General features: G+C 21.1%; 1 protein-coding gene across 1 annotated transcript in view; it reads right to left on the bottom strand.

The window, feature by feature from the left end:
- The window catches only part of ClC-a (chloride channel protein 2), a 32717-nt gene extending 20130 nt beyond the window's left edge, over positions 1 to 12587 (bottom strand). The window contains exons 1-2 of the mRNA XM_011505165.1: positions 12021 to 12587; positions 11857 to 11952 (exon numbers count right to left, since the gene is read on the bottom strand). Coding sequence (XP_011503467.1) covers positions 11857 to 11882 — 26 coding nt within the window. The 5' untranslated portion in view covers positions 11883 to 11952; positions 12021 to 12587. The remainder of the gene's footprint in view (positions 1 to 11856; positions 11953 to 12020) is intronic.
- Positions 12588 to 16387: the final 3800 nt, after the last annotated feature.

A 16387-nucleotide genomic window follows, 5' to 3' on the forward strand; every position in this document is an offset into this window, starting at 1 on the left:
CAAAAAATATTTCTAACCATTACAAATAAAATTCTATATTGCTTTATGATTTAGTACATTAAGTACGATTCAATCACAGTAAAAAATTTGGTAATAATATAAACTGAAGTATTTGATAAAATTTATCTTATAGATATAATTTTTTTAAATTGCAGCATAGATATAAATATTTAAATATATATATATATATATATATATATATATATATATATTTACTTATGTTTGAAAATTAAAACTTAAATCTACTTTAATAAATTTTGAGAAAATAATTGTACTATGTAGATTAATCACACCTTCGATTCACAATCATTGAAACAAGCATATCCACTAAAGTACGATTGGAAACCTTTGATCGGACTATCGGAGGATTTGAAAAACGAACGATGCCAAAGAAAAAAGAAGAAAAAAAATGTCGTTGCTCAATTCGTTAAGATAAATTATAAAAAAATTAATATCTTATTTATAATCGCTATAAATTGAGAATTTATAATTTGTCTTGTTTACGTAAAGATGATATAATTATTTTGTATTTATTAAAAAATATGTAAATTTAAAGTGTTATGTTAGAGTAAACTTATCAAAGGTTCAACATATGGTAATGCATCTCTAATATATATGCGTGTGTACACATGCACATTAAAAAAAATGCCATTATGTTTTCAAATTTTTATATATTTTATATTAATGTAAGAAATAAAAGTAACTAAACATTGATTTCATGTTATTTTTTTTTGTTTATAAAATTTAGTTCGATAATTTTAATCAATACATTATAAATTAATACTATAAGCTGTAATTTTTATTTAAATGAAACATTTATTACATATTTTACCTACCTTACCAATAGCGTAAAGGAATTGAAGTTGAAAAAGAACTGAAATGTTATCTATCTCTATTTATGAAAGTTTGTTTAAAACTTCTATAGAGCAGCTAATAAATTTGCTTATTTAATATTTACTTTATAATATTGTGTACATTGTTTTCCAATCAAATAGAAAGATAAAATGATATAACGTATGATGCTAAATTCAAAGCTACCGCCACTTATCGCATGTTTTTTATGCGTTTATTTACTGATTAGTTTTTTATGGTTATACTGTGCATTGAATTACATAAATATTTAATTTAACAAATTAAATAAAAATTATATAAAATAAATTCAAGAATTTACAATAATAAACAATTAATTGTTAAAATATATGGTTTTAAACTTCAAAGTCGTGATTTTAATAATGAATTTAGAACATTTTATTGTTTTTAATAATGTATAGTATAATATATTAAGTAGTCCAATTGCATATCATGTATCTTCACAATTTGATATTTAAGGATCATTATTAGAAACTGATTTTTAACATCATAAGTAAAACATAAATTATAGTAAATAGATTAAACAAATATTTTAAATTAACAGATAATAAAAATAAGTAGTTTTCAATAAATACGAAACAATAAGTAACGAACAGTATTAAATCAATTAATTTTCAAATTGACTATTTGAATTAAAAATTTCATTTTTAAACAATTATTCATATAGAATTACATATATTTTTTAAAGCAACGATTATATTCATACTACTTTCATCGATGGTCCAATTAACTTCATTTGTTGTAAATAAAAATTTCTATTTATTGATATGATATTTTACTATTTAAAAACTACAAATTCAATTAAATTAATGTTTCAATATCGTAAAGAGTTGAACATTATATTATATCAGAGAATAGCTCGTCTTTTTAGTTCTATGATCCTGTAGCATTTCAGTTAGTTAATATAAGTCACGTGATCAGTTTAGTGCTACGAAGAAAAGCTTCCGGTTTTTGATATTTGACTTTTAATCTTTCAAATAAATTGTAAATACATTTTTGCAAATGCTTAATTACATTTTAAAAAACACGCATTTATAAATATGAATTATGAAGGAATACATAACTATTGAACAAGATTATGAAACATAGAATAGATCCTATTGTTTTGACGATTTATTGTTGTCTATTATTCTAGAAGTATAACAATTAAAAATAAATTACTGTAAAAATATATTATATATTTTTATCATTATTTCATTTCCAAAAAGTAATATTCCTTTAAAATATTGTGTTAAGATGTATAGTTATGTCGAAATAGTTATACAAACATTGTTTATGTCTGCATAGTAACTATATACTAACATAACAACATTTTTATATTAATGATTTTAATTCTTAAAAAAAAATTATAATTAGTTTTTCTTTTATTTGTTTAATATGAAAGTAAAATATTCAATTTATTACTTGGACTAGAAAAAATTGATGAGTTTATAAGATATTTTATCGGACTTCATAAAATTCAAGTTATATATATTTTGAATTGAAATTAGTATTTCTATTTAAAATGTATTTAAAATTAATTAAAACTTATATTAACCTCAAAATAATAAGGACGCTCCTATTTATAATCATATAATTGATATGACTCTACAATTAAATTGTTTAAATATAACATTTACGGAAACTTTTATTTATGATAAATTTATTAATCTTTTTATATATAGGAGAGAGCACAACAAAATTTTTAAATGCATTTGTTCTTTAATTATTTATACAGTATTGTTCTTTATATTTATAGTTGATATTGTTGTACAATAAAATATAATTATTTATTTTCTGTAAAAGTTGTTATAAATCAAATTGAGTTCATATTAAATTACAATTCTAATTAACAAAAATCTAAGTATCTAAGTGGTAAAATAAATGATAAAATCACTTGTTACCTAGATTACCCATAGAACAGTTTATAATTAACTATATTATTAATGTCAGGCGTAATAAATTTTAGAAAACTTAAATAATTATCATTTAAATATTTAAATGTTGAAAATAATTTATGTAAAATAGATTTTACTCTAAAATTACATATTTACATTATTTTTATGAATAGATTTTTTAATTAATTATTTCTATTTTACTACATATTCGTTAAGTTTGAACTTGATTGACTATTATTAAAAACATAAATAAGAATAAGTTATGTAATTATATTTTATTTTCCAAAAAATAAATTTTTTACTTTTTGGAAATTTTTTATAGTTTGTTAAGTTAAAATTTTTAAATAACACGTAGATAAATTATTTGTTATAATTTTTCAATTAAAAGTATAATTGTATTCCACTTGCTCATTTAATATATATGTACTTTAAATAATATACTGATAATAGAACTAGGCATAAATTCAATTAATAATTGTTCATGAATAAATACACAAGATTTATCATTCTAACATTATCGTTTTATAAATGTGTAAATTTACATGGACATGTGTACCATTAAATAATGATATAGGTAAGCATATTTATATTTGATTATTCGGTTTAAAACATGCAGATGAATAGACGAATTGAATTTCTGTCTACAGATGAATAGAGTCAAGGTTGCCGTTTGGCCACAAAGAATTATAATTATTATGTCAGTGTTGTTATTTGTTCATTTTCCTTTAATTCTTAGATTAAGTGCACCAGTGATCTCTTTGTAAATATTGATGTACGTTAAATAAGACGTCAAGCTAAAACAATACTTGCTTACTATTTTCTCTTTTTTTGTTATATTTTGATTTTCTTCAATTGTAAATTTAATAATTCTTCTGTTAATCTATGTAAGTCATCCGAATTGAATTTTCTTTATTCAATTTTTTGATTTAAATTATTTATGTAAAATACTTTAATAAACGTATTTATTGTTTGTTTTTTTCTTTTCAGATGCGTTTCGTTAGAAATTTTTACTGTAGGAAAAGCTAATATCTGCAAATTTAAATTTTAGATTTGTTATATTGCAACTCAACTAAATTATCAATTATCAATATCAAAACATAACGCACACTTAAAAAATATATATATTAAATTTACGAGATTTTTCAAAATTCATAATATTTAAAGCAACTGAAATAGCTAATATAAAATTAGTACTTAATAAATCATATTAATTTCTAAAATTTACATACTTTAGTATAGTACATACATTATTTATTTCCAAACCGTTTCTAATAATTGAAGTAATATAATAATTTTCGCTAGTACTACATTATAGATGTTTTGTAACACTAATTGAATCAACAATATTTTGTACACGTATAAATTATTAAAGTATTTTCACTCAATTATACGCTTCGATTAAAATCTCAATAACATTATTTCTTCATTTTATATAAATAAAAATAAAAAAATTAAAAAAAAATGTTTTTGACAAAATAATTTCATAAAATAACAAATTAAAATAAAATAAAATTAAGCCGGCAGGGAAAGAATGAATGAGAAATGCTAAAATTTTAACCAAATAATAGTACAGCATTGCTATGCTATCGAGCAGTAATTAATTTCGCTATTTAACTCAGTTCTCAATCCTAGTATATAGATGTACGGTATGAAAATACATTTCAAATTTTCAATAAATTTACCTAAATTTTCAATATATTTCATCTAGATTTTTGTAATCTTATTTCAGATTTTAAAAGGTTTTCAAATAAAGTTTTGGCTGATTTTAATCATATTCAATCATTGCTTCATGTTCAATATTATTATAATAATTTTTTATCTCATTTTAAGAGAATATAAATACTTGAATTATTGTAATCTGCATTATGGATATGGATATTAGATATGGTTTATAATTGTTAGAACAAAATTGTAAGAATTACTTTAAAAAGTGTGAATTATAATAAATATTCACGTCTATCCGTTTATTATCTAAATAACTAATTGGAAATATATATTGAAATTTAAAGTATATTTAATTACATACTTTCCAAAGAAATAATTTGCATATATAGAATAATTTAATAGTAGATAGTACAAAAATTTTGAAAATTCATATAGATGTATTCATTCTTTATATATAATATATGAAACAAATTTACTTGTAGTATATTAAAATAAATTAGGTACCACATCTTATAAATGTGTAATTGAACAGCGAATGAAAATATCCTCGAACATTAAATTATTGCTAACTAGGATTAAAAGTATTAAACATAAAATTTTCAAATTAAATCACTTATTCAACAAGAAAAGATTACGCAGAAGCTATAGAGATGTCTTGATTTGCTATATAGTTTGACCTGATTAGCACGTAAGGAATGCTGGTGAAATATGCAATTCTGACTTAAGCCACCCGAATAACAAAGTTAATCGGTAAATTATTTCTCTTAATTTGTCCTGTGCAATTGCTGTTTACATCTACGATTAGTTCACAACTAAGTTAAAATGTATATATATATATATATATATATATATATATTACTATATTTCAATTAATATTGATTATTTATTAATAAATTTGGACAAGATAAAAATATGAGAGGAACGTGATGAAAGTTTTCAAACCATGAAACATTTAAGAACATCTGATTAATAATATATATTTGCCAATATTCTTTTATATGAAATAAAAATTAATGAAGCAGAATTCTCACCAAGTATAACGATTCGCTTGCCATAATAAAAGTATCCTTGACAATCAGCGACTACTGTTTCCTAGTTACCTACTCGGAAATAAAGCGTACACCCTTTGCCTTAAATGGCAGAGTTACAAAATTTTATTTTTATGTGGGCAAATTAGTCTTGATAATAAGGTTCCGTAATATTAAAACGTTATCCAGCTAGGATAATTACACTTTCAGAGACTACTAAACACCATTTGTATGGACCTAATTACTCGATTTATTAAACTTTATCGTACTTGTGACGAATTATCAAAATAGCACTAATGCACATGAACGATCCTATCATCGTTAAAGTATAGGAAATTGATCTAATGATTATATTTTCTTTTATCCGTTTTATCTGTTTACCAAAAAACGAGACAATCAATGTTTACAGAAAATGTTGATTATATTTCTTATAACTTGACAACATATATATATCTATTGATATCACTTCATTCAACATTACTCTCAATTATGCAATAAACTATGTTTTCTGTATCTTATGTTTTCGATACTATTTTAGCATAACAATAGCTAAAATCATCAAATATAATAATAATTGCGTTATGCAGATCGCTAACCGTAAAATACACACTAAGAAATTATATAATTATATATTTAACAGATTGTTAGCTTTGTCGAGGTACTTTAATCGGAGCTGATAAATCTACGAGCTCTCTTGAATAGAGTTGTTTGCCAGTGCACAAACTTTGCCTTCCCTTGTATTTTTTTTATACAAGAAATAGCGAACAAATAAGTAATGGGAGGGGATGCTGCTCAAATACAGACTCGATCTGGATACGAAAATAAACGTATATTAATTTCATACATGTTTAACTAGTCTTATAGTGAGAAGATGTTTTGGATACTGCATTAAAGACTAGTAACATTGGTAGTCATTAATTATGAAATAAACGTGACAAACTTCCTTATTATTCCCTATTTATATAACGTATATTAGAATTTATTTTTGTTGGAATTTTTTAATCAATTTTTAGGCTTCACATTCGCTAATTCAACACAATCATATACGTATTGAACACTAAAATTTGAATGCGAATTTTGTTAAATTATATATTTAAATTTTGAATAAATTAAATTTTTTCTTTGAATTTTATATATATTCAAATTTGATTTTTTTTATATATTTTACTTTTAATAGTCTTGTCCGACCTAATGTTGATTATTTAATTTTTCTATATAATCTAATTTAGAGATTTATACATCATAATTTACATATTCATAAAATTTTTTTAAAGTTTTACTCTTGCTAATTTATATATTTTTAAAGTTTTTGGAAATATAGTGAAAATAAATTATGTAAATTATAAAGTAATTTATACCTTAAGAATAATAAATGGTATAACAAGTAAATAGGATCTATCTTATCTTGTCTCTTTTTATAATTAAAATATTAAGATTATGTTGAAGTTGCATATTATAGTCTTCTTTAGTTTACAACATAAACTTATTAATTTTAATAAGTAATTGTTATATCACATGATTTGACGATGATAATATAACACTCTTTTTTAATAATTAATGCAATAAGAATATACTTTGTTTCAGTTATAAAATATGGGATATTTTATACTGTGTAATTACTATAAAAATACTTCTCAAATGATTATATTTATATATTAATTTATTTTGTTTTCATTTCTATAATACAAATAATTTCAACTGATATATTCGCATGCAAGTTCCTTCTTATAATATATAAAATGAAAACCAAATCAAATGAAACTTGATTATATCTATAGTAAAAAAAATTTGTGATGTTCATATTCCAAAATAATAGAACATAAGTAGCAATTTAACGTATATTAAATTTTAAATGTGATCAATAAGAGAAGAATGTAATCAAGCTTACATTATTCGTAAAAGACATATTTAGAAAAATTTTAAATTGAAAAAATTGAACTATATACAATCTACTATTTACAATCACAAATTTTGAATGTATTAAAAATGCTTGAGTATATAAAAAACAACATAATAATTCCGCTAAAAATTTTGATTTTTTCAAAGTATACTTCAGTGATTTATTATTTTTTAAATAATATAAAGGGGTGAAGATAGATTTAGTATAAGCGACCGTATATTTCTTTATATGATATACTTATATAATAATTACTAACAGAATTTTTTGAGTCTATAGTTAAAATTTTCTTATTCATTAATACTTTTTTTCAAGTTATTATTATAAAACATACAATTTTATAACTTAATTATGCATAATATACAATCTTTATAATATCGATGAGTATAATTGAAAATTAAACATTAATATTATAAAATATAAGTATATAATTTTATACAACTTTACATTATCAAACATAAATATATAGTCTGAAAAACATTATAAATAACTGGTTTGAACATTTTTTATAAACACTGTTGAATTAAAAATGATTACTTTTAAACGATGAACTTATTAAAATAATCAAAGAAAAATAATCTGAAATTAAATAGAAATAATTATTAAGCAAATAAATTCTTTCAATTATTTTTAAATAAAAAAAAGATTTTATTGAATTAAACATTTTTTATTATCCTAATTGAATTAATTTTACAGTGTAAGTATTTAATATAAAATGTTATCAATAGGAAATATGTTAATCTCTAAGAGTTTAATACGAAATACTGTTTCAGTTATTTATTTATAATTTATGTATAATACATTACATATTTACATACATTACATTAAAAATTAATTTTTATTTTATAAATTATATTTTTTCATTGTATTCACACGCATGAATATCTAAAGTCACAATTCTAATTAATTTACAATGAATACTTTTATTTTACATTGAATTTTATTTCAATGTATAATTAAAAAATAAAACCTTTTCAGGCATTCTTTTATAATTTTTATAATTTTTAAAACTATAAAACGTTTATTTGGTAAAAATATTATTAGTTTTTCATTATATATAATTGAAAATATTACGATTGAATTAAATATTATTAATGAAATTCATTAATTAAATCTTTATTTTTTATTAAAATATACCTTCTTTTCATGGTTGTTTTAACAACTTTATTGAAATTTAATGTTTGATTATATTTTAACACAATATATTTTTTTCTGATAGACTGCAGTTGGTTTCTAATAGAATTAATTAAAATATCTTTTATATAAAATTGATATTTATAATGAGGATATTACTTTTTAAAGGTATTAATGAGATTACCACTGATATTTTAACATATTTTTTTTTAATTTTTCTTATAAATTTTACTATAGAATACATAAATCTATATTCGTAAAATAACGATCCAATTTTTTAATTAAATAATTTAATAATAATTTAATTAATAAAACAATTTGTTTTAAATTCGTAATTTTTATTTAAATAGTTAATACTTTATATTAATTATTTCATATTTCTTAGAAAAAAGCAACCTTGAACATTTATAGTTATAATTTAATATTTATAGATTTATAAAATTCAAAATTCAAAAATTTTAATTTCATATTTCGATTTTATAATTTTTACTATAATTAATAATATATTTATAATAAATATTTACTCCTAAATAATGTTAAAAAAATGATAATTGTTTAATATATGGTAAGTATTTGTTCAAACAAAGAAATTGTTTTAAAATGAGTCTTTCGAGTTATTATAGTTAAAGGCAAATTTTGAAAATATTAATTTAAATAAATTTGTTATACATCTTCATCTGATACACTATTGAATTAGAAATTATTTCTGCATATTACTCGATCTAATTAATTATTTTTATTATGTAATATTTTTGTAAATATAATAAAATAGAATAATCACATTATTATATTTAATATAATATTATAAAATTAAAATTTTTTTATTAATTCCTATAATAAATAATAATTAAAATTTGAGTAAATTACAATTGTAGAATTGATTATTACTTAAATAGCAAATACATTCATTTTATTGTAATAAAGATATAAAATTCTAAATGTCATTCTAAATGGAAACTATGTAGAATATTATTAATTTATTTGGTTTTTTTTTTAATGAAAAATAAAATGTAGTAAATTTGAATTTATTAATAATTAATGTTTCGCATATATAATTACTTCTATAATATTATAAAACTTATAAAATATTTTATAATGTAGAAACTTTTCAGTAAGCGTTATTATTCTTTGTAATTATAATAAATTTTTGTGTAGAATTAACTTTTTTGATTATAGATTCTATATGACAATGACTAGATGATTGAGTTAAAATAGTTTTTTATTAATAAATTAAGATAACTCCGTTATTAATTTTTTTGTGTTTAAAATCATAAAATTTAAAATAAATTTGACCTTATGTATACATAAAATATTTATTCATAAATAATTAAAGTCTTTTGAAAGATTATTTTGATGATTATTTTATATATCATCGTATCATCATATACATACAATTGAGTGACTGAATGTTGTCTATTACAGAATCAGTTAGAGAAACTTTTTTTATATGGTATTATATTTTTATATTGTAAAAAATAATTATAATATTTATTAGATGTCCATAAATATCAGAAATTTTGACAAATATTAAATCGATATTAATTAAAAACACTTAAATAAAGTTTATAATTAGAATTGTGCTTATAAAGTAATCTTGAAGGATGTATGAATTAGTATGAAATTTCATAGAAATTTTTTAATATGGATGATTTTATGTGAGATAAAATAAGTAGGAAAGATAAATGATAATGTTAAATGTTACGTCATCATAGCGTGATCTTTTACGTCAAAGAGTAATTGATTACACAGTCTAATGATGATAATATAATGTGAGAAATATCGAGTGTACGCGATAATAATAATGCTGTGAAAATTTCAATATTTAAAGAATCAATATCATCTGTAATAAACATGTTTTTATTCTTATTTTGGTAATTACTCTTTATTTAATAATTGAAATATCTATTTATATTAAACTATGTTTTCTACTAATCATTGGAAAATGTTATCTGAAATCTATAAAAAAATGGAACGTTTTACATTTTGAGTATATTTTATTAAATTTTATAAATTAAAAATTGTTTTCTCATAAGCTATGACAAGTTTTCTGCTTTTCAATATGTTATAGCTTTAATTGGAACAAATATTAATTTTTTTGATATTGAAATTATTTAAAAAATGAAATGGATATATTAAATTCAATTTTAATATACTTTAAACTATAATAAATAAATATAGTTCAATAGGAATAAAAAAAGTTAAAATGAAATTGTTCTATAAAGAAAGAATATTTAAAAAATGTCTATGTTCATAACTTGTAATTAGTTTGAATGTAATGTATGTATATAAATGTGTAGTATACATAAATACAATTGGAATTTTTTAAAGATATATTTTAATTCTTTTAAAACGATTTGTAGAATTTACTACTATTTATTTTCAACAATCCTTTATTTTTTGTTATTTATTCAAATTGATTGATATGAAACATAAAATTCAAATGATATTAGTTTAAGAATAAAAAAGCAAGTATTTAAATAACTTCAAATATTTATAGTTATATATGAATAAACATATAATGTTTATTTAACACACATTTATATTGTCATAAAAGTACTTATTATTACAAAAAAATTTAAGTGTTCTCGAATAAAGAATCTGTTAATTAAAGTATTATTTTTTATAACTTTATTATAACATTTATTTTACGTTCCATCTGTCTAATAATAATGAATTATAAAGTTATCATTTATTATAAATTAATTATTAGGTTTGAATTATTTCTTGATAATAATTTTTGTAAAATTATGATGTTCTTCGTTATTGAATAGTGTATGAAGTTACTAATAATAATACATTAGTTATATGTCGGGTTAGAAAAATTTTTAATTTCTTGAGAGAATATTGCAACCACATAAATTAGTTAAGTCGAGTAAAAAAGACACTCTCCATATAAACTACCTAAAAATAAGGATAAAGTATGGTTCTTGGAAAAGGGCAATGGCACACCGGAATTTTTAATGGCAGCAATAAGAAATGTAACTAAATATCAGTAAAATAGAGCAGTAAACATAGAGATCTAGGATTCACCTTCTTGAGATCTTTTGTCATCATCAGTTTTACTCAAGTGTTTTATAAACGAGTATGATAAAAGATCAGTCTAAATGGTAGGTATGTATTCAATTCTATAAAATGCTGAAAGATCTGAAAATCGGCGTTTTTACAAAAATAATCGGAAACTATGTCCTAATTTACTTGTATTGAGTCAGAGATTATATAAGTAGTTTGAAGTATCTAAATTTGTAGACACTTTAAAGTTTCATTAAAAACGAAAAGTTACGTGATCACTAGCTGATATGAATTATTAATTTTGAGACAGAACTTATTACGCTATACTTCCGATAATTGAAACAAAATTCCGTTGATAATGATTAAATGTACTTACCAATGTATTCTGGTAGCCGAGGCCATAATTTCCTTTATCTTTACTGGACATCATCTCGGCACTTTGTATTTGAAAATTTGCTACTGGTGCATTGCACTGGAAATGTGGACTATACTATTAAGACTCGCATTCGGCAACACTTGGTGCGGTGTTAGTGTACTAACGCTTGACGGTAGTTGCGCGATTTTTTGTTGAGAAATCGATAGATATGCATGCGTGGTTCTACTTCGGTTGTTCAAGTTGACGTCCGAATACACGACGTCACACTGCTGGTCTGCTTCGTTAATGTCGAAATTGCGACGGATGTTTTCGATATCTCTCCAAGCTAACTTATCACTGAACGATGTCCCAGCTGGTTATTATATGTTAACCTTGATTTCGCTTGTATGCGTGTGTATGTGCATGTACACACAAATATGCCATCGCATTCTATCTCTTGTCTTTTTCTTTCCGTCTTCAATAAACTTAGCTTTTCGCAGTCCTTATAAAGACGTGTCGCGTTTGATCTTTAAGTTTCTACTGGCACTACGTGACTGTGCCTGTATCTGTTTTTAGATAGGTGGATTCGCGCAGGCATTTGTTGATTGTGGCTTATCGCGGGATTCCTCTATTCTTCTACTTCGTTTCAGACTGATTTTCCCCTTCTTCTTTATTTTGTACTCGGGGGATGATACCTGTTTGAGTTATTCATTTTCGGTTCTGAGTATATGCTACTCTTTTATGAAAACTTATTAGCATTGTAGTTGCCTCTCCCACATTAAAGACATCGCCTTGCCATGCTGGAAAATCATAAGCTAAAAATTATACGAACTCTTTTCTAAAATCAGTATTATTATTCAGAGTAATAAAACAGTTTGTATAAAATCGGTATTTATAATTACCAAATTTTTTTATGACAGGTATAATTTTAATGAAAATTTAATTTCATGTTAAAACTATTAGTGAAAGTTTATAATTTAAACCTTTTCTTATCAAAACAAAGGTTCTATTACTTGAATAAATATGAAAACTTAAACTAAATATAATCAAATACTTTAAACATTAAAAAAAAATTATGGCAATAAAATTAACAGTTATTTCTTTTTCGTTGTATCCGATCCAATATTATATACAGCAAAATATTATAAAAATTATTCTATATATTTATTTATATTCAATCACATTGTTTAATAAACTAGAGTATACTTCCGAATGACAATTTTCTATTTTGTAGAATTATATAAATCTAGTTTTCTAGTTTACCAAAAATGATAATTTTCATTATAGTTAAAAAACTGTTTGAAATAGTGAGAAAGATATTATTAAAATAAAAATAATGCCTTTATTAGACATTTAGATGTTGTAAGTCATTGAAAAGATAAATATTTTAATAAAAGTATTTCTGTCATATTCTGACATATTTCAAATTCCTCTTGATTAAAAAATGGTCTAATAGTAAGATAACACTTTGGTTATGTAATTCTAACAAAAAAATTAAGGGAGATGAAAGAAAATAGTAGGGGAGGAAAATAAAAATAAGGCAGTGTTTATTTACGATTGACATTCGTGCGCTATTTTTTTTCACTCTTTTCACATCATGTCTGGTCAGTGTGAAACGTGATAGTCGACTGATATAATGAATTAATGAATATGAAATCGAAAGGGAGACGGAGAAGTCTTCTGCCTCCCTAAGATTTTTTGCGTTTTCTGCGGGAAATTCAAAATATTGCTACACAGACTGAAAGTGAACAATACTATTACTTCACCTTTTTCATCATTCTTTATCTTATTTTTCATTTTCAAACAGCACATGTGTTCACTTAACAATGTCATTTTTCGAATTTTAAGAAAAGTTTTGGTTTCTAATTCCATTATTAATTTTCAGATTGATTATGTGCTAATATTGTTATACCCATAATTGCATTTATTAATAAAGTTATTCATTACTTAATTGGCTATATTTGAATATTTTTACGGTGTGAAAAAATAATAAGTTTATTATTTTATTAAAATAGTTACATTCATTTATTAATTTGAAATATTAATTTAAATAATTTTTTATTTGTCCTAAATTCTTATAACAATAAATCCTTCAATTAATCAGATATAAATATAAGATTTCATTATATTCATTGAAGTGTATAATTTGATGTAAATATATTAATGTAAATATAATATATATATAATATTTTATTTTATGTCAATATTTACTTTTATATGCCAAATCTTAAATATATAAAAAGATAATTATAATATTATTAAAATTAAACTGATTAGTATATTTCATACTGTCTGACAAAAAAGCAAATTTTAATTTGAAGAAATACTAAGATATTTTTTAATGTAATATTAAAACATTTTAAAAAATGTTTTATTAAATTTTTTTTTAATGAATCTATAATATTTTTAATTTATAAGAAAATGAAAATTATTGTGAGATTAAATAAATGCATGTCCATATAAAATAAAATATTAAATTCACGCACAATGATTTCTACTATAATTATGCAAAGTAAGAAAAATAAAGCACTGATCTGCAGTGTACATATACGTTATATCAATAGATACTATCAATATAAATAAAATTAAGAACCTTGAAAAAAATTAAAAGGAACAATACGTTCATCTGTATATAGAGGTTTTAGAAGGACGTAGGTGTTCATTATTTTTCATATATATAGTTACTTGAGTAATTATTATCATAATATATAAGTAAATATATATATATTATTAAAATATTTTAAATGTTAAGTTTAATAATTTAACAGTATAAAATACAATTTTTGGAAGAACATCAACACTACAAAATTTATACGAATTCATATTACGCTATGATACATAATATGTAATGTTATATAAGTTCAATATCCATATATGATCGCTTAGTATGTTGTTCTATAGTCTTTTAAGTTTTTATTATATCTATTTAGTACATTTTACCCACTTTATAATATACAAATTATTTGTCTATTGAATTTATTAAATGATATAGAAATTATGTCAATGTTATTTTTATAATAAGAGTATTTTATTAAACAATTTGAAAATGAAAATCTGTGAATTAATTGTTTTAAAACTATTGAATTATATATATTTCAAAATATATAAATTCAATATTTTTTTAGAGCACTTTTTTTGTACATTAAAAGATTATTAATCAATATATTTGAAGCAGAATAAAAAATACTACATATGTAAAATATATAATGCAATAATTAATATAATATAATATGAAATTCTTTTATCATAGAACGATGTAGTCTTATTAGCATATTTATAGTTCTGAAATAAAATATGATATACAAATTGATTTTGTAAATTATTTTTTTTATTATTTAATGACAACGGGTTCTCACCTTCGGTTTATTATTTCGGATCATTAAACTTTTGTAAATCAATTAGTTCAGTATATTGATTTTTATTATTTTAGATTATATTAATTCATGTTAATTAAATATATTAGTAAAAAACATTTTTAATTGAAACATTTCATAATATTTAAAACAATATAAACTTATATGTAAATTTAGTTATATTTAAAAGAAATAAATATGTAGATAAAAATAATTTTAGTAACTTTCTATAAATGAAAAATATGCATTGATGTATTTTATTTTTATTTTATAGATAAACTTCATAAATTTAACATATTCTACTATATTAGTGTTGTATTTTACACGCAAATATATTTTATAATTATAATCAATATTAAGTCATAAATTCCTCGTATGTTCCTGGTACAAATTGTTTACAAAAAGAATTTCAGTCAATAATCATTAGTAATATACGATATATTTTTTAATATTCACTATATTACTATATCAATAATATTTATCTTGTTATTTGATTTGTTTTTAAAATAATTATTTTGATTGCATATCACTAATTCAGTTCAGATATGCATACTTTATGTCTACAATAGATATCTAGTTAAATTAAATTTGAAATTTATTTCTAATCAGAATAAATGAAAAAATATTTATAAAATTTATGGTTTTCCAAAATTTATTTATATGCCATTATTTCTAAATCGATCACATAAATAAAAAATAGATAAATTGAAAAGCTGTATGAATACAAATTTATTATTTTCACAATTTGATAATTTTAGAGTGTCTACCTGTACAACATCTGTAAAGTAAAATGTTTTTATTTGTCAAATTATGTAATAAAATAATTAGTATCAATTATTTAATCGCCTTGATTAATAAAGGAATAGCTTGTTTATTTTTTAGTTCTAATATTAATGTTTTAACTTTACTTAACTATTAAAGCAATGAATTAATTTAAGTACAGTATTATAAGTAAAACTACTAGATATCTTTTATATATATTTCGTTAGAATAAATATTAAAATATAATATATTAAACATATTAAATTAATATTATCATCGCTTTTCGTTAATTTGTTAAATAAATTTCACGAATCAGATATTTTATTAAAAAAAAGAAAGATTATATTCTAAAACTTATAGTTTATTAAACATCGACTTTATTAAAACAGTCTATAAAAGGTATTAAAATTCGTTTAATTATAATATTAAATAATAAT

The sequence above is a fragment of the Ceratosolen solmsi genome, unplaced genomic scaffold (genome assembly GCF_000503995.2).
Source record: "Ceratosolen solmsi marchali unplaced genomic scaffold, CerSol_1.0 scaffold9, whole genome shotgun sequence".
Taxonomy (NCBI): domain Eukaryota; kingdom Metazoa; phylum Arthropoda; class Insecta; order Hymenoptera; family Agaonidae; genus Ceratosolen; species Ceratosolen solmsi.